Here is a 22635-nt window from a genome sequence, read left to right on the forward strand (position 1 = left end):
AGGGACAAACAGTCTCTCCGGTGGACAACGGTCAGGTCTATCGGCCTGAAATTCCTGCAGCACCTGCCGCAAATCAGGGGAGATGGCAGACAGAATCACCCCCTCTCTGAGGATACCAGCCGGTTTAGGAACTCCCAGAGAGTCAGGCACAAAACTCCTAGAAAGGGCATCAGCCTTCACATTCTTAGAGCCCGGAAGGTACGAAACCACGAAATCGAAACGGGAGAAAAACAGCGACCATCGAGCTTGTCTAGGATTTAACCGCTTGGCAGACTCGAGATAAATCAAATTCTTGTGATCCGTCAAGACCACCACGCGATGTTTGGCTCCCTCAAGCCAATGTCGCCACTCCTCAAATGCCCATTTCATTGCCAACAACTTCCGATTACCAACATCATAATTACGCTCGGCAGGCGAAAACTTTCTAGAAAAGAAAGCACATGGCTTCATCACAGAGCCATCAGAGCTTCTCTGCGACAAGACGGCCCCTGCTCCAATCTCAGAAGCATCAACCTCGACCTGAAAAGGGAGAGAAACATCCGGCTGATGCAAGACAGGAGCCGAAGAAAACCGACGTTTCAGCTCCTGAAAGGCCTCAACGGCCGCAGAAGACCAATTCGTCACATCAGCACCCTTTTTGGTCAGATCAGTCAAAGGCTTAACCACACTAGAAAAATTAGTGATGAAGCGACGGTAAAAATTAGCAAAGCCCAAGAACTTCTGAAGACTCTTCACAGATGTAGGTTGAGTCCAATCATAAATGGCCTGGACTTTAACTGGATCCATCTCGATAGTAGAAGGGGAAAAAATAAAGCCCAAAAAGGAAACCTTCTGGACTCCGAAGAGACATTTAGAGCCCTTCACAAACAAGGCATTAGCAATTAGCACGCAGGACCTGAAATACCATCCTGACCTGCTTCACATGAGATTCCCAATCATCAGAAAAGACCAAAATATCATCCAGGTATACAATCATGAATCTATCCAGATACTCTCGGAAGATGTCGTGCATAAAGGACTGAAACACAGAAGGGGCATTAGAAAGCCCAAATGGCATCACCAAGTACTCAAAATGGCCTTCGGGCGTATTAAATGCTGTTTTCCATTCATCACCCTGTTTTATACACACAAGATTATACGCACCTCGAAGATCTATCTTGGTGAACCAGCTAGCCCCCTTAATCCGAGCAAACAGATCGGACAGCAGAGGCAAAGGGTACTGAAATTTGACCGTGATTTTATTAAGAAGGTGATAATCTATACAGGGTCTCAGAGAACCATCCTTCTTGGCCACAAAAAAGAACCCTGCTCCCAAGGGTGACGAGGACGGGCGAATATGCCCTTTCTCCAAGGACTCCTTTATATAACTCCGCATAGCGGCATGTTCTGGCACAGATCAATTGAAAAGTCGACCCTTAGGGAACTTACTACCACAGGAATCAAATTTATAGCACAATCACAATCCCTATGAGGAGGCAGGGCACTGGATTTGGGCTCATCAAATACATCCTGGTAATCCGACAAAAATTCAGGGACTTCAGAAGGAGTAGAAGAAGCAATTGACACCAAAGGAACATCGCCATGTACCCCTTGACAACCCCAACTAGACACAGACATTGATTTCCAATCCAGGACTGGATTATGAACCTGCAGCCATGGCAAACCCAACACGACCACATCATGCAGATTATGTAACACCAGAAAGCGAATATCCTCCTGATGTGCAGGAGTCATGCACATGGTCACTTGAGTCCAGTACTGAGGCTTGTTCTTGGCCAATGGCGTAGCATCAATTCCCTTTAGTGGAATAGGGAATTGCAAAGGCTCCAAGATAAAACCACAGCGCCTGGCAAATGCCAAATCCATCAAATTCAGGGCAGCGCCTGAATCCACAACAGCCATAACTGAGTAGGATGACAGAGAGCAAATCAAAGTAACAGACAAAATAAATTTAGGCTGTACAGTACCAATGGTGACAGACTTAGCGAACCTTTTAGTGTGCTTAGAACAATCAGAGATAACATGAGTGGAGTCACCACAGTAAAAACACAACCCATTCTGACGTCTGTGATTTTGCCGTTCAATTCTGGTCAGAATCCTATCACATTGCATAGACTCAGGCTTCTGCTCAGAAAACACCGCCAGATGGTGCACAGGTTTGCGCTCCCGCAAACGCCGATCAATCTGAATGGCCAAAGACATTGACTCATTCAGACCCGCAGGCGTGGGGAACCCCACCATAACATCCTTAAGGGCTCCAGAAAGACGCTTTCTGAAAATCGCTGCCAGGGCACACTCATTCCATTGAGTGAGCACAGACCACTTCCTAAACCTCTGGCAGTAAACCTCCGCTTCATCCTGACCCTGAGACAGAGCCAGCAAGATCTTTTCTGCCTGGTCTACTAAATTAGGTTCCTCATAAAGCAATCCAAGCGCCAGAAAAAACGCATCCACATTTAGCAATGCAGGATCTCCTGGCGCCAGGGAGAATGCCCAATCTTGAGGGTCACCACGTAACAAAGAAATAATAATTTTAACTTGCTGAGTAGGGTCACCAGAGGAGCGGGGTCTCAGAGCAAGAAACAATTTGCAATTATTTTTGAAATTCAAAACCTTAGATCTATCTCCAGAAAACAAATCAGGAATTGGTATTCTAGGCTCTAACATAGGATTCTGAACCACATAATCCTGAATGCTTTGTACCCTTGCAGTGAGATGATCCACACTAGAGGACAAACTTTGAATGTCCATATCTGCAGCGGAGTCCTGAACCACCCAGAGATTAAGGGGAGGAGAGAGGCAAAACACACTGCAGAGAAAAAAAAAATGAGCTCAGAACTTCTCTTATCCCTCTTTTGCGATGCATTAACACTTTGGGCCAGCTGTACTGTTATGGACCTGGTGGCTAAGAACACTTGGAATGACCTGATAGATAAACCTGAAATATAGGACAAGCTCCGGGGATCTGGGAACTTTACTGACCGCAACCCTGATCCTATCACACACACTATAAGCAGCCGTGGAGCGTACCTCTCTCCCTAGATGCCTCTTCACAGCCTGAGAGCTAGCTACCCCTAGAGAGAAATAAAGCCTCACTTGCCTCAGAGAAATTTCCCCAAAGTAAAGGCAGCCCCCCACAAATAATGACGGTGAGTTAAGAGGAAAATACAAACATAGGAATGAAAACAGGTTTAAGCAAAGGAGGCCCACTAATACTAAATAGTAAGAAGATAGCAAGGGAACTGTGCGGTCAGTATAAAATACTACCAAAATATCCACGCAGAGAATACAAAAAGACCCTCATACCGACTCACGATGTGAGGGGGCAACTCTGCACCCCAGAGCTTCCAGCAAGCAAGAAAATAGCATATAAGCAAGCTGGACTGAACTTATCATATACTGAGAAACATTTTCCAAAAGCAATGAGCAAAAATGAACTAGCATGAACTTAGCTTCTCCTGGAGGAGACAGGTCACAAGAGAAGTCCCAGAGAGATCTGAACCAATACTGAATACAACGACAGCTGGCAACAAGTAAAGATCTAGGTGGAGTTAAATAGGCAGCCAGCATAGCAGAAAATGAGGCAGCTGGGAGCCCAGCTAAAGACCAGCAGTATCACTCAAAGCCACCAGAGGGAGCCCACGAACAGAACTCAACAAAGTACCATTCATTACCACAGGAGGGAGCCCGAGAACGGAATTCACAACACCTCCCGTCGACTACACACCCTTTAGCCACGCTACAGTACTCAGAGACATGTCTAATGTAAGAAGGGCTGAAACCATCTCTGAACAAGACAAAGGAGTGGAAATGCCAAGACAGTGCCAAGAAATATCTGAAGACAGATTTTTAAAAGATTTATGGAGGGATGAGACGAGAATGATTCTTGACGGACCAGGTGGATGGGCCTGTGGCTTGATTAGCTATGAGTCGAGCACAGACCTCCACTTCGACCTCCACACGCACAGTATGGTGACCCTACATTACTCTATCCTCTCCTCCACCCTGCAAAGTATGGTGACCCCCAACACAGTATGATGCCCCAACTGTGGCCCCCAACACAGCCCCCCACACAATATTATGGCCCCCTTTAGCACTCCAAAAAGTATTATGGCCCCACACAGCATGATGGACCCCACACAAACCTCCACAATGTTTAATTGCTCACATAGAATATAATGACCCCCACATAACCCTCAACAGTATAATGGTTCCCACTAGCCCTTCTAAAACTCTAATGACCCCACATAGCCCTCTAAACAGTATAATAGTTTACCACATAGCCATCCAAATAGTATAATGGCCCTTCACATAGCCCTCCAAACAATATAATGGCTCCACATAACCATCCACATAGCATAATGGCAGACACACAACTATCCAAACAGTATAATAGTCCCCACTAGCCCTCGAAACAGCATAATGGCTCCCCTCATTACTCTTATCACCGCACTATCCAACGTTCTGAAACGACTCTTTTACACTTTTCATTCTCTCCTCAATACAAGAGTGCACTTACCTCAGCGCTGACGATCTGGCTACTTATTTCAAAGAAAAAATTAACAATATCCAACAGGAAATTTTCTCCCATTCTCCTAATATCATGCATTGTCATCCCTCCCCCACTGCATCTAGCTCTCTTTCGTTCTTTGAACCGGTCACGGAAGTAGAAGTGACCAGACTCCTTGCATCTTCTACTACCTGCACCAGTGACCCTATTCTCTCACTTCTCCTTCAGTCCCTTTCCCCGGCTGCCACCACTCACCTAACTAAAATATTTAATCTCTCTCTCATCTGGTATATTGCCTTACTCATTTAAATCTGCCAGCATCCATCCATTGCTTAAAAAAACATCCCTCAAACCGAACTGCGCTGCTAACTACAGACTTGTCTCTAATCTTCCCTTCATCTACAAACTCCAGAAATGCTTGGTCCACTCCCGTCTAATCCGATATCTCTTAGATAACTTCTATTCTTGACCATTTACAATCTGGTTTCTGCTTATTACACTCTACTGAAACTGCCTGTCACGATGCATTTTTGGATTTGTGGAAGATCTGGTTTCTTTAAACTTTTTACCTTTTAGGCCATCGGGAGTTAATGTCAGTTTCTCCCTGCTGGCCTGCTGGTGTAATTGCATTGCTACCAGGTCAGTTGTTGTGGGTGGTGACCATTCTCACCTTCCTTCAAGAGGTCACCTGATGCATCAGCTGACTGTCAGTGTTAGAGCAATCTGCAGTGACCAAGCTGGAGTAAGGAGCTCTCTGGGTGCAGTAGTGATTCAGCTGAATTAGTTGATCTGGTGTCTTTATCCTGCTGTGCAGTACTTTGCAGCAGAAAGCTAAGTATTGTATTTGTGTTACCTTGTCCCTTAAGTGTCTGTCCCTTCTGTTGTGAAATTGGATTCTGGGCTCCCCCGGTGGCCACTTGTGGAATTGTACTTGTGTGCATCATCCCCTCTGTTCACCTGCTCCTATCAGGATGTGGGAGTCGCTATATAACCTTGCTCCTCTGTCAGTTTCATGCCGGTCATCAATGTAATCAGAAGCCTTTCTGTGCATGTTCCTGCTACTAGACAACTCCCAGCTAAGTTGGACTTTTGTCCTTGTGTGTTTTTGCATTTTGTTCCTGTTCACAGCTGCTGTTTCGTTACTGTGTCTGGAAAGCTCTTGTGAGCGGAAATTGCCACTCTGGTGTTATGAGTTAATGCTAGAGTCTTAAAGTAATTTCTGGATGGTGTTTTGATAGGGTTTTCTGCTGACCATGAAAGTGCCCTTTCTGTCTTCTTGCTATCTAGTAAGCGGACCTCGATTTTTGCTAAACCTATTTTCATACTACGTTTGTCATTTCATCTAAAATCACCGCCAATATATGTGGGGGCCTCTGTCTGCCTTTTGGGAAAATTTCTCTAGAGGTGAGCCAGGACTGTCTTTTCCTCTGCTAGGATTAGGTAGTTCTCCGGCTGGCGCTGGGCATCTAGGGATAAAAAAACGTAGGCATGCTACCCGGCCACTTCTAGTTGTGCGGCAGGTTTAGTTCATGGTCAGTATAGTTTCCATCTTCCAAGAGCTAGTTCTCATATTTGCTGGGCTATGTTCTCTCGCCATTGAGAATCATGACAGTTTGACCGGCCCAAAAAAAAGGGTTAAATTACTGGCTGAGAAAGGAGAGAAAAAAGAAGTCTGCTACAATTTTTTTTTTTTTTTTTTTCCTCTAGTTCTGAGTGTGCTCTTAATTGAATCACTTGCTAGTCTGCCTATACTGCAGCCTTCCTCTCTTTCTCTCCTTCTTATCCTTGAATGGCTCTGTGTTCACCTGTTTCAAATGGATCTTCAGAGTGTAGCTACAGGCTTGAATAATCTCGCCACAAAGGTACAAAATTTGCAAGATTTTGTTGTTCATGCACCTATGTCTGAGCCTAGAATTCCTTTGCCTGAATTCTTCTCGGGGAATAGATCTCACTTTCAAAATTTTAAAAATAATTGCAAATTGTTTTTGTCCCTGAAGTCTCGCTCTGCCGGAGACCCTGCACAGCAGGTCAGGATTGTAATTTCCTTGCTCCGGGGCGACCCTCAAGACTGGGCTTTTGCATTGGCACCAGGGGATCCTGCGTTGCTCAATGTGGATGCGTTTTTTCTGGCCTTGGGGTTGCTTTATGAGGAACCTCATTTAGAGCTTCAGGCGGAAAAGGCCTTGATGTCCTTGTCTCAGGGGCAAGATGAAGCTGAAATATACTGCCAAAAATTCCGCAAATGGTCTGTGCTTACTCAGTGGAATGAGTGCGCCCTGGCGGCGATTTTCAGAGAGGGTCTCTCTGATGCCATTAAGGATGTTATGGTGGGGTTCCCTGTGCCTGCGAGTCTGAATGAGTCCATGACGATGGCTATTCAGATCGATAGGCGTCTGCGGGAGCGCAAACCTGTGCACCATTTGGCGGTGTCTACTGAGAAAACGCCAGAAAATATGCAATGTGATAGAATTCTGTCCAGAAGCGAGCGGCAGAATTTTAGACGAAAAAATGGGTTGTGCTTCTATTGTGGTGATTCAACTCATGTTATATCAGCATGCTTTAAGCGTACTAAGAAGCCTGACAAGTCTGTTTCAATTAGCACTTTACAGTCTAAGTTTATTCTATCTGTGACCCTGATTTGTTCTTTGTCATCTATTACCGCGGACGCCTATGTCGACTCTGGCGCTGCTTTGAGTCTTATGGATTGGTCCTTTGCCAAACGCTGTGGGTATGATTTGGAGCCATTGGAGGCTCCGATACCTCTGAAAGGGATTGACTCCACCCCATTGGCTAGTAATAAACCACAATACTGGACACAAGTGACTATGCGTGTTAATCCGGATCACCAGGAGGTTATTCGCTTTCTGGTGCTGTATAATCTACATGATGTTTTGGTGCTGGGATTGCCATGGCTGCAATCTCATAACCCAGTCCTCGACTGGAGAGCTATGTCTGTGTTAAGCTGGGGATGTAAAGGAACTCATGGGGACGTACCTTTGGTTTCCATTTCATCATCTATTCCCTCTGAGATTCCTGAATTCTTGTCTGACTTTCGTGACGTTTTTGAAGAACCCAAGGTTGGTTCACTACCTCCGCACCGGGAGTGCGATTGTGCCATAGACTTGATCCCGGGTAGTAAATACCCTAAGGGTCGTTTATTTAATCTGTCTGTGCCTGAACACGCGGCTATGCGAGAATATATAAAGGAGTCCTTGGAAAAGGGACATATTCGTCCTTCGTCATCTCCCTTAGGAGCCGTTTTTTTCTTTGTGTCTAAGAAAGACGGCTCTTTGAGGCCGTGTATTGATTATCGACTTTTGAATAAAATCACGGTTAAATATCAATATCCGTTACCACTGCTTACTGATTTGTTTGCTCGTATAAAGGGGGCCAAGTGGTTCTCTAAGATTGATCTCCGTGGGGTGTATAATTTGGTGCGAATCAAGCAGGGGGATGAGTGGAAAACCGCATTTAATACGCCCGAGGGCCATTTTGAGTATTTGGTGATGCCTTTTGGTCTTTCAAATGCCCCTTCAGTCTTCCAGTCCTTTATGCATGACATTTTCCGCGATTATTTGGACAAATTTATGATTGTGTATCTGGATGATATTCTGATTTTTTCGGATGACTGGGACTCTCATGTCCAGCAGGTCAGGAGGGTTTTTCAGGTTTTGCGGTCTAATTCCTTGTGTGTGAAGGGTTCTAAGTGTGTTTTTGGGGTTCAAAAGATTTCCTTCTTGGGATACATTTTTTCCCCCTCTTCCATCGAGATGGATCCTGTCAAGGTTCAGGCTATTGGTGATTGGACGCAACCCTCTTCTCTTAAGAGTCTTCAGAAATTTTTGGGCTTTGCTAACTTTTATCGTCGATTTATTGCTGGTTTTTCTGATGTTGTGAAACCATTGACTGATTTGACTAAGAAGGGTGCTGATGTTGCTGATTGGTCCCCTGATGCTGTGGAGGCCTTTCGGGAGTTGTTACCCTTGCCTATCCCGAAGAGGCCTTGGACGCACATCTCGATGGATTTTATTTCGGATCTGCCTGTTTCTCATAAGATGTCTGTCATCTGGGTGGTGTGTGACCGTTTCTCTAAGATGGTCCATCTGATTCCCTTGCCTAAGTTGCCTTCTTCTTCCGAGTTGGTTCCTCTGTTTTTTCAAAATGTTGTTCGTTTGCATGGTATTCCGGAGAATATCGTTTCTGACAGAGGGACCCAATTCGTGTCTAGATTTTGGCGGGCATTCTGTGCTAGGATGGGCATAGATTTGTCTTTTTCATCTGCTTTCCATCCTCAGACTAATGGCCAGACCGAGCGGACTAATCAGACCTTGGAGACATATTTGAGGTGTTTTGTGTCTGCGGATCAGGATGATTGGGTTGCTTTTTTGCCTTTGGCGGAGTTCGCCCTCAATAATCGGGCCAGCTCTGCCACCTTGGTGTCCCCGTTTTTCTGTAATTCGGGGTTTCATCCTCGATTTTCCTCCGGTCAAGTGGAATCTTCAGATTGTCCTGGAGTGGATGCTGTGGTGGAGAGGTTGCATCAGATTTGGGGGCAGGTGGTGGACAATTTGAAGTTGTCCCAGGAGAAGACTCAGCTTTTTGCCAACCGCCGTCGTCGTGTTGGTCCTCGGCTTTGTGTTGGGGACTTGGTGTGGTTGTCTTCTCGTTTTGTCCCTATGAGGGTTTCTTCTCCTAAGTTTAAGCCTCGGTTCATCGGCCCGTACAAGATATTGGAGATTCTTAACCCTGTGTCCTTCCGTTTGGACCTCCCTGCATCCTTTTCGATTCATAATGATTTTCATCGGTCATTGTTGCGCAGGTATGAGGTACCGGCTGTGCCTTCCGTTGAGCCTCCTGCTCCGGTGTTGGTTGAGGGTGAGTTGGAGTACGTTGTGGAAAAGATCTTGGACTCTCGTGTTTCCAGACGGAAACTCCAGTATCTGGTCAAATGGAAGGGATACGGTCAGGAGGATAATTCTTGGGTCACTGCCTCTGATGTTCATGCCTCCGATCTTGTCCGTGCCTTTCATAGGGCTCATCCTGATCGCCCTGGTGGTTCTGGTGAGGGTTCGGTGCCCCCTCCTTGAGGGGGGGGTACTGTTGCGAAATTGGATTCTGGGCTCCCCCGGTGGCCACTTGTGGAATTGTACTTGTGTGCATCATCCCCTCTGTTCACCTGCTCCTATCAGGATGTGGGAGTCGCTATATAACCTTGCTCCTCTGTCAGTTTCATGCCGGTCATCAATGTAATCAGAAGCCTTTCTGTGCATGTTCCTGCTACTAGACAACTCCCAGCTAAGTTGGACTTTTGTCCTTGTGTGTTTTTGCATTTTGTTCCTGTTCACAGCTGCTGTTTCGTTACTGTGTCTGGAAAGCTCTTGTGAGCGGAAATTGCCACTCTGGTGTTATGAGTTAATGCTAGAGTCTTAAAGTAATTTCTGGATGGTGTTTTGATAGGGTTTTCTGCTGACCATGAAAGTGCCCTTTCTGTCTTCTTGCTATCTAGTAAGCGGACCTCGATTTTTGCTAAACCTATTTTCATACTACGTTTGTCATTTCATCTAAAATCACCGCCAATATATGTGGGGGCCTCTGTCTGCCTTTTGGGAAAATTTCTCTAGAGGTGAGCCAGGACTGTCTTTTCCTCTGCTAGGATTAGGTAGTTCTCCGGCTGGCGCTGGGCATCTAGGGATAAAAAAACGTAGGCATGCTACCCGGCCACTTCTAGTTGTGCGGCAGGTTTAGTTCATGGTCAGTATAGTTTCCATCTTCCAAGAGCTAGTTCTCATATTTGCTGGGCTATGTTCTCTCGCCATTGAGAATCATGACACCCTTCCCTGTGTTTCTTACCTGCAGTGGTGCGGCTAGTGTCTGTCTCCCGCCAGTGCACTAGCTAGGGCAGGTATAGGTGACATTTAGGGACAAGGTATCCTGACGTCGGTGTGGGAAGAACCTGCATAGGGTGCTAAGTGAGATCAGGGACGGGCTCTGGTTTGAGCTCTGGAGGTGTCCGTCCCTGATTCCCTAGTGTCAGGGCCTTCCTCTCCCCTATTCCATTGGCGTTGTGTTGTTGTTCCGTTTGGTGACCGACTAACCATTGGGTCATGTCACACTGGGTCAGTCACTCCGTGACACTGCCCTCACTAAAGTCTCTAATTATCTACCAACAGCTACATCTAATGGCCATTGGCCACTACTCCCAGCTGGTTCTCATGGATCTCTTTGCAGCATTTGACACTGTAGATCACCAGTTCCTCTTCACTATGCTCCGCTCTATCGGTCTCAAAGATACTGTTCTCTTTCGGCTGTCGTCTTTGACTGCTCTTTCACTGTATCTTTTACTGGCCCCTCTTCCTCTCATCTTCCCCTTACCATTTGGGTTCCTCAAGGATCAGTCCTAGATACCATCCTCTTCTCATTATATACTGCCTGTTTTGGACAATCAGCAGATTTGGTTTTCAGTACCACCACTATGCTTATGACACCCAATTATACGCATCATCTCCGGATGTCAGCCCTGCATTACTACAATATATCAATGTTTGTCTTTCTGCTGTCTCTAACATTATGTCCTCCCTCTATCTAAAGCTGAATCTATCAAAAACTGAACTCCTTGTGTTTTCTGCCTCCACTAACCTACCTATGCCATATATTGCTATTTCAGTGTGTGTTTCTACCATTACTCCCAAGCAACATGCCCGCTGTCTTGGGGTCTTATGTGACTTAGATCTTTCCTTCACTCTCCACATCCAATCACTTAATCTCTTGTGTCACCTACATCTCAAAAATATCTCTAGAATTCAACCTTTTCGTACTTTTTACTAAGCAAAAACTCTTACTGTTGCTCTTATTTACTCTCGTCTGGACAACTGCAACTCTCTGCTAATCGGTCTCTCTCTTACTAAACTCTACCCTCTCAAATCTGTCCTCAATGCAACAGCCACAATCATATTCCTTTCCAACGTCTACACCGATGCCTCCACCAGTCATTGCACTGGTAGCCCTTCCACTACAGAGTCCAATATAAACTTACTACTCTCAACCACAAAGGTCTCCACGGTTCAGCACCACCCTACATCTCCTCCATCATCTCAGTCTACCACGCTACCTGTGCCCTCTGTTCCACTAATGACCTAAGTCTAACATCCTCAATAATCTGAACCTCCCACTCAGGTCTCCAAGACGTTTTGGTGCTGTGCCAATTATTTGGAATGCACTACCCAGGACAATTCATTTAATTCTCAATATCCACATTTTTTAGGCTGGCCTATCACCTCACCTCACTTATCTAACTATCCCTGTTTTGCCCATACTAAACTTTCTTCAAAATTAGGACCCTCGTAGCATCTTTTCACACATACTCCTTGCACTTAATAACCCTCTGTCTCTCTACTTGTACACATACTCGCTTTTGACCAGTTCATGCAACAGCGTGAATATTCTATTTATTTAATTGATGGCTGGACCATACACAACAAACATTTTCTTTTTTTAATCACTTACCTTAGCAGGGCCCTCACTCCTTTGCTATTTGTGCTATGTAGTATTCTGTATTGTCTTTATTTTCTGTTCGAAGCTCTGCTAAAATGAAAAGTGCTGTGGAATATGTTGGCCCTATAGAAATATAAATTATTATTAGCTCTCCAAACAGTATGATAGCTTCCCCCACATAGCATCCAATCAGTATAATAACCCCCATATACTCCTGCAAACAGTATAATGGGCCCACATAGCTCTGCAAACAGTATCATGGCCCCTACATACTCCTGCAAACTGTATAATGACCCTTCGCATAGCCCTCAAAACAGTATAATGGCCCCATATAGCCCTCCATATAGTATAATAGCCCACATCTAGCTTTCCATATGGTATAATGTGCCCCATATAGCCTTCAATATATGAACTGCACCTTCACCACCCATATAGTCCTCCAAACAGTATAATGACCCCCACAATGTACTCATTGAGTAAAAAAAATACTCACCTCTCCTTGTTCCCCCATTGCTTTGGTCTCTCCAGTGTCTGGTTTGCATTGCTTGGCAGAGAGGGCATGATGTAGTGATATCATCATGCCCCCTGACACATCAAAGCTCAGACGAAGAGGGAGAATAATGGAGGAGGGATGTGACTGCTTCCTGTTCCATCATTGCTTTCAACGGTTTTGGCATCAATAATTATGCACACATAGATATTCTACATGTGCAGTACAAACTTCGGTGGTGGGGGAAAAATTCCACTGAGCTGCATCAACCTGCTCCGTACTCTGTTTATTTCCAGTGAGTGTAGGACCTGCGAACAGTTGATCAGTAGGAATGACAGGTTTGCGAACACTACTGATCTGATATTGATGACCTTTCATAAGTGTAAGTTTTCAATGTCTAAGTACTGGACAACCCCTTTAAACCAGTAGCTCCAATAAAAGGTTTACCGTAATTATATCTTCAATAGTAGCAGTTACACTAAGACCCCTGTGCCTTATGGGCCCAATCAATTCTTTGCCAAAAAAAGACCCCAATATTACAAATATAGCATATTTGGGGGTGTCTGGTTGTAAATCTTGCATTATTCCACTCGAGCGTCAAGTTTTCCCTCTGGCTGTAGTCACAAGAAGAGCCCTATTAATAGTTATTCAGTGCAGGGTCCCTGATAGATAGGGAACAATACCTTTAGTTATTATTTTATATTCAATACTTTCTATATTTCCATAATAACAAGCTATATTTTTTTTTTTTACAGAAAGAAGTTGATGAAACGCTTACTACAAATGTGTGGGTTGAGCACGTAAGTTAGTTATTAAAATAAGTATTTTGTACATTTATATTTGCTGATAACTTTCTACCAATTCCCACATTTTAGGAACATATTACCAATTCTACCTTCCAATCAAAACTCCCCTAATAAGATCATATAGATTTACACTTCTCAAAAAAGTCCATAGAAATAAAAAGTCCATCATTTAAGGGTGTAAAATCTTCAGCATTAGAGATAAGTTTATAGTAAAGATCTCTTCAATGAAATATTTGGGTCTCGCACAAAAAATGATCAGGTTTTTCTCACACGGGCTATCTTCCTCATCTCATATCCAGTAATGCCGTAATCCATATTTGATTCTGTGGGCCACTATGGCAGGAAAAGAAGAATACACTGTACTGTTTAAGTACCTTTTCAGATCCCTACCACATATTTTACTTTTTTAATGGGTACTTGGAAAAAGTGACAAAAGACCCATTTGTGCCTGTGAAATTAATTTGCACTATGCTGTTGTCTATCAAATGGGGTGCACTGATTAGTATAAGTGAGGTAAATGCACTGGTGATAAGTGGGTGAGAGTGGGTTTTTATAACACAGACACCTCACCACAGTAACAGATGTACACTTTTCGTGGTGGTAGCCCTCTACAGGAGGGATAAAATATTATCTTGGATGGAATCAAACACTATTTCCTTTACAGTGTGTGGTGTCCTGGAATAGCTAAATCTAAGCAGTAATGTGAACCAGAGTAATACTGAACAATGACTTATGCAGACCTAATGTTCTAATGTCACGGTTTGTCTGGTCGATTTACAGGGATGGTATGACAAGCGATTGTCCTGGAATAAGACAGAGTTCTATGGCATTGACACCCTCCGAGTTTCTCCGGACATGGTCTGGCAGCCAAAACTAATCCTAGAGAACAAGTAAGAATGGTCATAAACAAAACAGAAACACAAAGCAATGAGTTTCCCATTTGATTAAAAAGGTGTCTAACAAAACTATAAGCATCTATAAGCTCTGAGGAGGTTGGTACTTATTATTGTTATTATTTATTTATATAGCACCGTTAATTCCATGGTGCTGTACACTAGATGGGGTTACATCAAAATACAAATATCACTTACAGTAAACAAAACTAACAATGACAGACTGGTACAGAGGGAAGAGGACCCTGCCCTTGCGGGCTTACATTCTACAGGATTATGGGGAAGGAGACAGTCAGTCAGGGGTTGCAGTAGCTCCGATGGTGTGGAGGTGGCCATGTGGTCATTACAGGTGTAAGCTTTTTGAAGAGATGGGTTTTCAGGTTCCATTTAAAGGATCCAAATGTGGTGGATAACCGAACATGTTGGGGCACAGAATTCCAGATGATGGGGGATATTCGGGAGAAGTCTTGGAGGCGATTGGGTATGGAGCGGATAAGCCTGGAGGAGAGAAGGAGGTATTGGGAGGCCCGGAGATTACGTGAGGGAAGATATTGAGAGATTCGTTCGGAAATGTACAGAAGAGAAAGGTTATGGATGGCTTTGTAGGTCAGTGTTAGTAGTTTTAACTGGATACGCTGGGAAATTGGGAGCCAGTGAAGGGATTTGCAAAGAGGGGAAGCAGGAGTGTAACGAGGAGAGAGATTAATTAGTCAGGCAGCAGAGTTAAGGACAGACTGGAGAGGTGCGAGGGTGTTAGAAGGTAGGCCACAGAGGAGGATGTTGCAATAGTCGAGGCGGGAGATGATTAGGGCATGCACAAGCATTTTGGTAGAGTGAGGCTTGAGGAAAGGACGGATTCTGGAAATATTTTTGAGCTGGAGGCGACAGGAGGTGGCGAGAGCTTGGATGTGCGGTACTTATGGCAAAGGTGGTAAACAAGGGTGAACATATCCTTGGTGCAACCTGTTCAGCTGCACAGGGGCACAAGAGGTAAGGGGGCCCATTTCCACCTTAAAAACATTTAGTGTTGTGCATTATGATGAGCTATTGGACTACAAAGGGCCCATAAATTGTTCTTGCACAGGGGCCCTCTAAGGTCTGTGTCCGCCCCTGGTGGTAAACTAAAGGTACATTCACACTAAGCGACGCTGCAGCGACACAGACAACGATGCCGATCACTGCAGCGTCGCTGTTTGGTCGCTGGAGAGCTGTCACACAGACAGCTCTCCAGCGACCAACGATGCCGAAGTCCCCGGGTAACCAGGGTAAACATCGGGTTGCTAAGCGCAGGGCCGCGCTTAGTAACCCGATGTTTACCCTGGTTACCAGTGTAAAATGTAAAAAAACAAACACTACATACTTACATTCGCGTCCCCTGGCGTCCGCTTCCCTGCACTGTGTGAGCGCCGGCCCTAACAGCAGAGCGGTGACGTCACTGCTGTGCTTTACTTTACGGCCGGCACTGACACATTTAGTGCAGGAAGCTCTGAGCAGCAGCGCGGACGCCGGGGGATGTGACAGACATCAGAAGGTGAGTATGTACTGGTTTTTTTTTAACTTTTACAATGGTAACCAGGGTAAATATCGGGTTACTAATCGCGGCCCTGCGCTTAGTAACCCGATATTTACCCTGGTTACCATTGTAAAACATTGCTGGCATCGTTGCTTTTGCTGTCAAACACGACGATACACGCCGATCTGACGACCAAATAAAGTTCTGGACTTTCAGCAACGACCAGCGATATCACAGAAGGATCCAGATCGCTGCTGCGTGTCAAACACAATGATATCGCTATCCATGATGCTGCAACGTCACGGATCGTTATCCTTGCAAAGTCGCTTAGTGTGAAGGTAGCTTAAGGGGTGATGGAAAATTTGCTTACTGGGCATGAAAACACTGGACCAGCAGTCCAAAGGTCCAAGCTTATAGAAATCCAACACATGTCAGTATATCACTTCTGTGCTGTTATACTCAATATCACATTTAATTTTTATATTTGCATGTTTACAGCAATAATGGAGACTTTGAGGTGGCCTATTATTGCAATGTGCTTATAGCAGACGATGGATACATATACTGGCTACCTCCTGCCATATTTCAGACTCCTTGCTCCATCAATGTCAACTACTTCCCATTTGACTGGCAAAACTGTTCACTCAAATTTAGGTAACTATGGTAGTTAGCTATATGATGGTGTTTTCGGAAGACAATGACTTCTAAAGACATAATGTTGTGTGACTATGGTTGCAGTTCCTTTACGTATAATGCTAAGGAGATAAATCTACGGCTAAAAGAGGAACAAGATGCCGATACTCAGAGAAACTACCCGGTGGAATGGATTGTCATTGATGAAGGAGCTTTCACAGGTACCTTGTCACTTAGTTCATCAAACTACATGTGCTGTATATTGATATTCAACATGGCTTTACACCCTATAGATCCTTCCATATCTCCCTCAAGTGACAATGCTAGTGAATTACTCTTTATTTCTAAAAAAAAAATGCATGTAAATGGCTTCCAAACCCCTGATATTCTGCCTGGTCTATTTCGCTGGCTTTAGCTGAATTGATATCAGAACATACTCACTTGGAGTACCGTAAAAATAATTGTATAATAAGTGTGGCTTTAAGAGTTAACTTGCTTAGATGTGCTATCTCATCTAAAATGACTGAAGTAGCAAAAGGTAGCCTTGAATAAGGGATAGGTGAAACTAATGAAATGTTGATAGAGGAGGAGAGATCATGTGATTCCCACTTCTTACAGCTATATAACCCTTGTGTTACTCAATAATAGCCAGACAATGCTTTACAATTGTATTGTCTTGTCTCCTTGCAGCAAGCAATAAATCAACTTTAATCCAGCGATTCTGTACCAATAAAATGTTTCCCACAAGTACAGATGATGGCAGTGAAAGGGTTAGCACGTGTCCTCCTCTGAGCATTTTCACTTTTAAGGACAATCTCCTAAAGTAGGCTTATCCCCACAGTTAGTGAGACGACGGAGCCAAATCTTTCACTGCCTTAGGGCTCATACTCACATGCGAGAAACTCGGATGAGTCTCGCACGTCAATACCCGGCGCTGCACCCGGCACTCGGATCGGAGCGTGCGGCCGCGTAGCAATACATACAGCCATATGCTCCACTCCTGAGTGCCGGGTGCAGTGCCGGGTATTGACGTGCGAGACTCATCCGAGTTTCTCGCATGTGAGTATGAGCCCTTAATCTGTACTCCAAATGTGTACTTTCTGATATCAATACAGCTCAAGGCAGGCAAACAGAATGGAGACAAGCAGGTATTTGGAAGCCATTTATATACCATTTCTTTGCATGAATGAAAGCAAATCCTTTAATATAGTTATTTGCAAAGAAACCTTGAAGTATTCAGCAAAAAAAAAAAAAAAAACACGGGAAAAACACAACATGAGAACAAGCCCATACATGTGTTTCAATACATCAAGTACATCTGTTTATAATATCTAGCACAGGGTTTGATAATGTGATTCTCTTTTACAGAAAATGGTGAGTGGGAGATTGTCCACATTCCAGCCAAGAAGAACGTTGATAGGAGCGTTTCTCCAGAAAGTACCAAGTACCAGGACATCACATTTTACCTCATTATTAAAAGGAAACCTCTCTTTTACATTATAAACATCTTGGCTCCTTGCGTGCTGATTGCTTTGATGGCCAACCTTGTATTCTACCTGCCAGCTGACAGTAAGTGCCCTTACGTTGTAAAAAGCAGAAATAACAGGTAAAGGGAATCAAATACTGGTAGGGCCATGTCAGGAAAGTAGAGACTAGACTAGAAGTACGGTACGTACAAAGAAGCACTCCCAGCAGGGGAGTAAGTACAACAGGTGCAGGGGTTTCAATCGCACGCGGGCCCTTGAACACCACACAGATGCCACTACATAGATATTGCTAAGGGAATAGGCAATCATTTTTTTTCTCGGAATGCCTCCTTAAGTGTTTTGGCAGGAGTGAATGAACATTTTGGCAGGAGTGAATTACATTATGCTCTTAGGTATGTGCTAAGAGCAGTCTGTATGTAACATGATATTTCCGTCAGGTGGGGAAAAGATGACCTTGGCCATTTCTGTACTGCTTGCCCAGTCTGTCTTCTTGCTCCTGATCTCACAGCGCCTTCCAGAGACCTCTTTTGCCATTCCTCTCATCAGCAAGTAAGTCATCCTAAGTATTAGTATTGAGTTACACACAGGGTAAATATTGCTCCACAAAAACCCTGATGTTTTTTGTCTCATGAACCTAATGCTGCATTCTTATTCTTATGAGATTCTGACTCTTCTTCATGCAGTCACATTGTAGTTTACAACTTTTTGTCACAGGACTCAGTTTTTGGTGCATTAAAGAGGTTTTCTGCGAATTACTTTCTTCAGTCTTTTGTCTTTTAAGTTGCAATAATAAAATCAGATGTTACTATCCCTCCATTGCTCCAGCGATGCACTTTAACCCCCGAAATGCTGTGATCGAACACAATCGCAAGATTCTGGGTAACGGCAGAGGCATGACAGCTCCTCTGCTTTTGGATCGGAGACCCCCCTGGTGTGACGCAGCTGCATTCCCATTCTGTAGAAGCGATCAGCCTGCAAAAAATTATTGTCCCATAGTGGGAGAAAGTAAAAAAGTTAAAAAAAAAAGTTAAGAAAAATGTTTTTAAAGTATTTGTAAAAATATTTAAAAAAATAAAAAATAATAATAATAAAAAGCTAAAGATATCTATACATATAATTGTCTAAGGTCCACTTCCACCTGTTTGTCTGTAACAGAAATCCCGCATCGCCGATTGGTCGCGCCTGGCCGGTGCAACCAAACAGCGGTATTGGGGCGGGATTTAAACACCGCTTCACTTTTTATTTTTGATGCTGCCTATGTAGCATCAATAGTAAAAAGATTTAATGTTGAAAATAATAATAAAAAAAAAATTCCCGCTCCTTGCAATGACGTAGCGGTCTCGTGCGGGTTGTACTATATACTATGTGGGCTGTGTTATATACTACGTGGCTGTGCTATATACTGCGTGGGCTGTGTTATATACTGTGTGGGCTGTGCTACATACTGCATGGGCTGTGCTATATACTACGTGGGCTGTGCTATATACTACGTGGGCTGTGTTATATACTAAGTCGGCTGTGTTATATACTGCATGGGCTGTGCTATATATTACGTGGGCTGTGTTATATACTATGTGGGCTGTGTTATGTACTATGTGGGCTGTGCGATATACTATGTGGCGGTGCAATATACTATGTGGCTGTGCTATATACTACGTGGCTGTGCAATATAATATGTGGCTGTGTTATATACTATGTGGCTGTGCTATATACTACGTGGGCTGTGTTATATGCTATGTGGGTTGTTATATACTATGTGGCTGTGATGTGGGCTGTGCTATATACTACATGGGCTGTGTTATATACAACGTGGGCTGTGTTAAATACTATGTGGGCTGTGTTAAATACTACGTGGCTGTGCTATATACTACGTGGCTGTGCTATATACTAATTGGGCTGTGTTATATGCTACGTGTGCTGTTATATACTACGTGGCTGTGCTATATACTACATGGCTGTGCTATATGCTACGTGAAAATGAGAAGAAAAGGCATGTATTCCAGCTCCTTAAAATTTCGAAAAAGTCTTTATTGATCCATATAAAATATAAAATGGTACAGATCCTTGCACTAAGTGGATGCAAACAAGTGGAAAGGGCGACGCATCTCGATCTAGAAGATCTTAGTCATGTCTAACTCAGCTCACAGACAGACCAACGGAGCACGGAAACTTCGTCCGACTAAGATCTTCTAGATCGAAACGCATCGTCCTTTCCACTTGTTTGCATCCACTTTGTGCAAGGATCTGTACCATTTTATATTTTATATGGATCAATAAAGACTTTTTAGAAATTTTAAGGAGCGGGAATACACACCTTTTCTTCTCATCTTCTACTGCTACACGTCTGGGCCAGGACGACGTTTCCTTGCTCCGTTGGTCTGTCGGTGAGCTGGCTGCGGCTCTTGTAGCCTATTTTCTTTTTATTGCTTATTACTATGTGGGCTGTGTTATATACTGCGTGGGCTGTGCTATATACTACGTGGGCTGTGTTATATACTATGTGGACTGTGTTACATACTACTTGGGCTGTGCTATATACTACTTGGCTGTGCTATATACTACATGGCTGTGTTATATGCTACGTGGGCTGTTATATACTACGTGGCTGTGCTATATACTATGTGGCTGTGCTATATACTACGTGGCTGTGCTATATACTATGTGGGCTGTGTTATATGCTATGTGGGCTGTGCAATATACTACGTGGCTGTGTTATGTGCTACGTGGCTGTGTTATATACTATGTGGGCTGTGTTATATACTACGTGGGCTATGTTATATACTACGTGGGCTGTGTTATATGCTACGTGGCTGTGCTATATACTACATGGCTGTGTTACATACTACGTGGCTGTGCTATATACTACATGGGCTGTGTTATGTGCCACGTAGGCTGTGCAATATACTACGTGGCTGTGTTATATACTGTGCGGCTGTGCTATATGCTACGTGGCTGTGCTATATGCTACGTGGGCTGTGTTATATAGTACTGTATGTGGGCTGTGTTATATGCTACGTGGGTGGTGCAATATACTATGTGGCTGTGTTATATACTACGTGGCTGTGTTATATACTATGTGGCTGTAATATATACTACGTGGCTGTGCTATATACCATGTGGGCTGTGTTATATGCTACGTGGGCTGTGCAATATACTACGTAGCTGTGTTATATGCTACATGGCTGTGTTATATACTACGTGGGCTGTGTTATATACTATGTGGGCTGTGTTATATGCTATGTGGCTGTGCTATATACTACATGGCTGTGTTACATACTATGTGGCTGTGCTGTATACTATGTGGGCTGTGTTATATGCTATGTAGGCTGTGCAATATACTACGTGGCTGTGTTATATACTACGTGGCTGTGTTATATGCTACGTGGCTGTGCTATTTGCTATGTGGGCTGTGTTATATGCTGCGTGGGCTGTGCAATATACTACGTGGCTTCGTTATATGCTACATGGCTGTGCTATATGCTACGTGGGCTGTGTTATATACTACCATATGTGGGCTGTGTTATATGCTACGTGGGTGGTGCAATATACTATGTGGCTGTGTTATATACTACGTGGCTGTGTTATATACTATGTGGCTGTGTTATATACTACGTGGCTGTGCTATATACTATGTGGGCTGTGTTATATGCTACGTGGGCTGTGCAATATACTATGTGGCTGTGTTATATACTACGTGGCTGTGTTATATGCTACGTGGCTGTGTTATATACTACGTGGGCAGCGTTATATGGTACGTGGGCTGTGCAATATACTAGGTGGCTGTGTTATATGCTACGTGGCTGTGCTATATGCTACGTGGGCTGTGTTATATACTATGTGGGCTGTGTTATATGCTACGTGGGCGGTGCAATATACTATGTGGCTGTGTTATATACTACGTGGCTGTGTTATATACTATGTGGCTGTGCTATATACTACGTGGCTGTGCTATATACTATGTGGGCTGTGTTATATGCTACGTGGGCTGTGCAATATACTACGTGGCTGTGTTATATGCTACATGGCTGTGTTATATACTACGTGGGCTGTGTTATATACTATGTGGGCTGTGTTATATGCTATGTGGCTGTGCTATATAGTACATGGCTGTGTTACATACTACGTGGCTGTGCTGTATACTATGTGGGCTGTGTTATATGCTATGTAGGCTGTGCAATATACTATGTGGCTGTGTTATATACTACGTGGCTGTGTTATATGCTACGTGGCTGTGCTATTTGCTATGTGGGCTGTGTTATATGCTGCGTGGGCTGTGCAATATACTAGGTGGCTGTGTTATATACTACGTGGCTGTGTTATATGCTACGTGGCTGTGCTATATGCTACGTGGAGTGTGTTATATACTACGTGGGCTGTGTTATATGCTACGTGGGCTCTTATATACTATGTGTCTGTGCTAAATACTACGTGGCTGTGCTATATACTACATGGCTGTGTTATATACTACGTGGGCTGCGTTATATGGTACGTGGGCTGTGCAATATACTAGGTGGCTGTGTTATATGCTACGTGGCTGTGCTATATGCTACGTGGGCTGTGTTATATACTACGTGGGCTGTGTTATATGCTATGTGGCTGTGATATATACTACATGACTGTGTTACATACTACGTGGCTGTGTTACATGCTACGTGGCTGTGCTATATACTACATGGGCTGTGTTATTTGCTACGTGGGCTGAAGCTGTGATTAAAAATAATGGTTATTCCACAAAATATTGATTTCTGAACTCTTCCTGAATTAAAACATTAGTATTGTTGTTTCTAAATGATTATAAACTTGTTTTCTTTG

At 43.9% G+C, this 22635-nt stretch overlaps 1 protein-coding gene across 1 annotated transcript in view; it reads left to right on the forward strand.

Annotated features, from left to right (window-relative positions):
* CHRND (cholinergic receptor nicotinic delta subunit) overlaps window positions 1-22635 on the forward strand; it is an 85699-nt gene that overhangs the window by 33045 nt on the left and 30019 nt on the right. Inside the window, exons 3-8 of the mRNA XM_077292916.1 lie at window positions 13247-13291; window positions 14078-14187; window positions 16202-16357; window positions 16442-16557; window positions 17705-17905; window positions 18261-18372. Of these exons, the coding sequence (XP_077149031.1) occupies window positions 13247-13291; window positions 14078-14187; window positions 16202-16357; window positions 16442-16557; window positions 17705-17905; window positions 18261-18372 (740 nt within the window). The remainder of the gene's footprint in view (window positions 1-13246; window positions 13292-14077; window positions 14188-16201; window positions 16358-16441; window positions 16558-17704; window positions 17906-18260; window positions 18373-22635) is intronic.

The sequence above is a fragment of the Ranitomeya variabilis genome, chromosome 2 (genome assembly GCF_051348905.1).
Source record: "Ranitomeya variabilis isolate aRanVar5 chromosome 2, aRanVar5.hap1, whole genome shotgun sequence".
NCBI lineage: Eukaryota > Metazoa > Chordata > Amphibia > Anura > Dendrobatidae > Ranitomeya > Ranitomeya variabilis.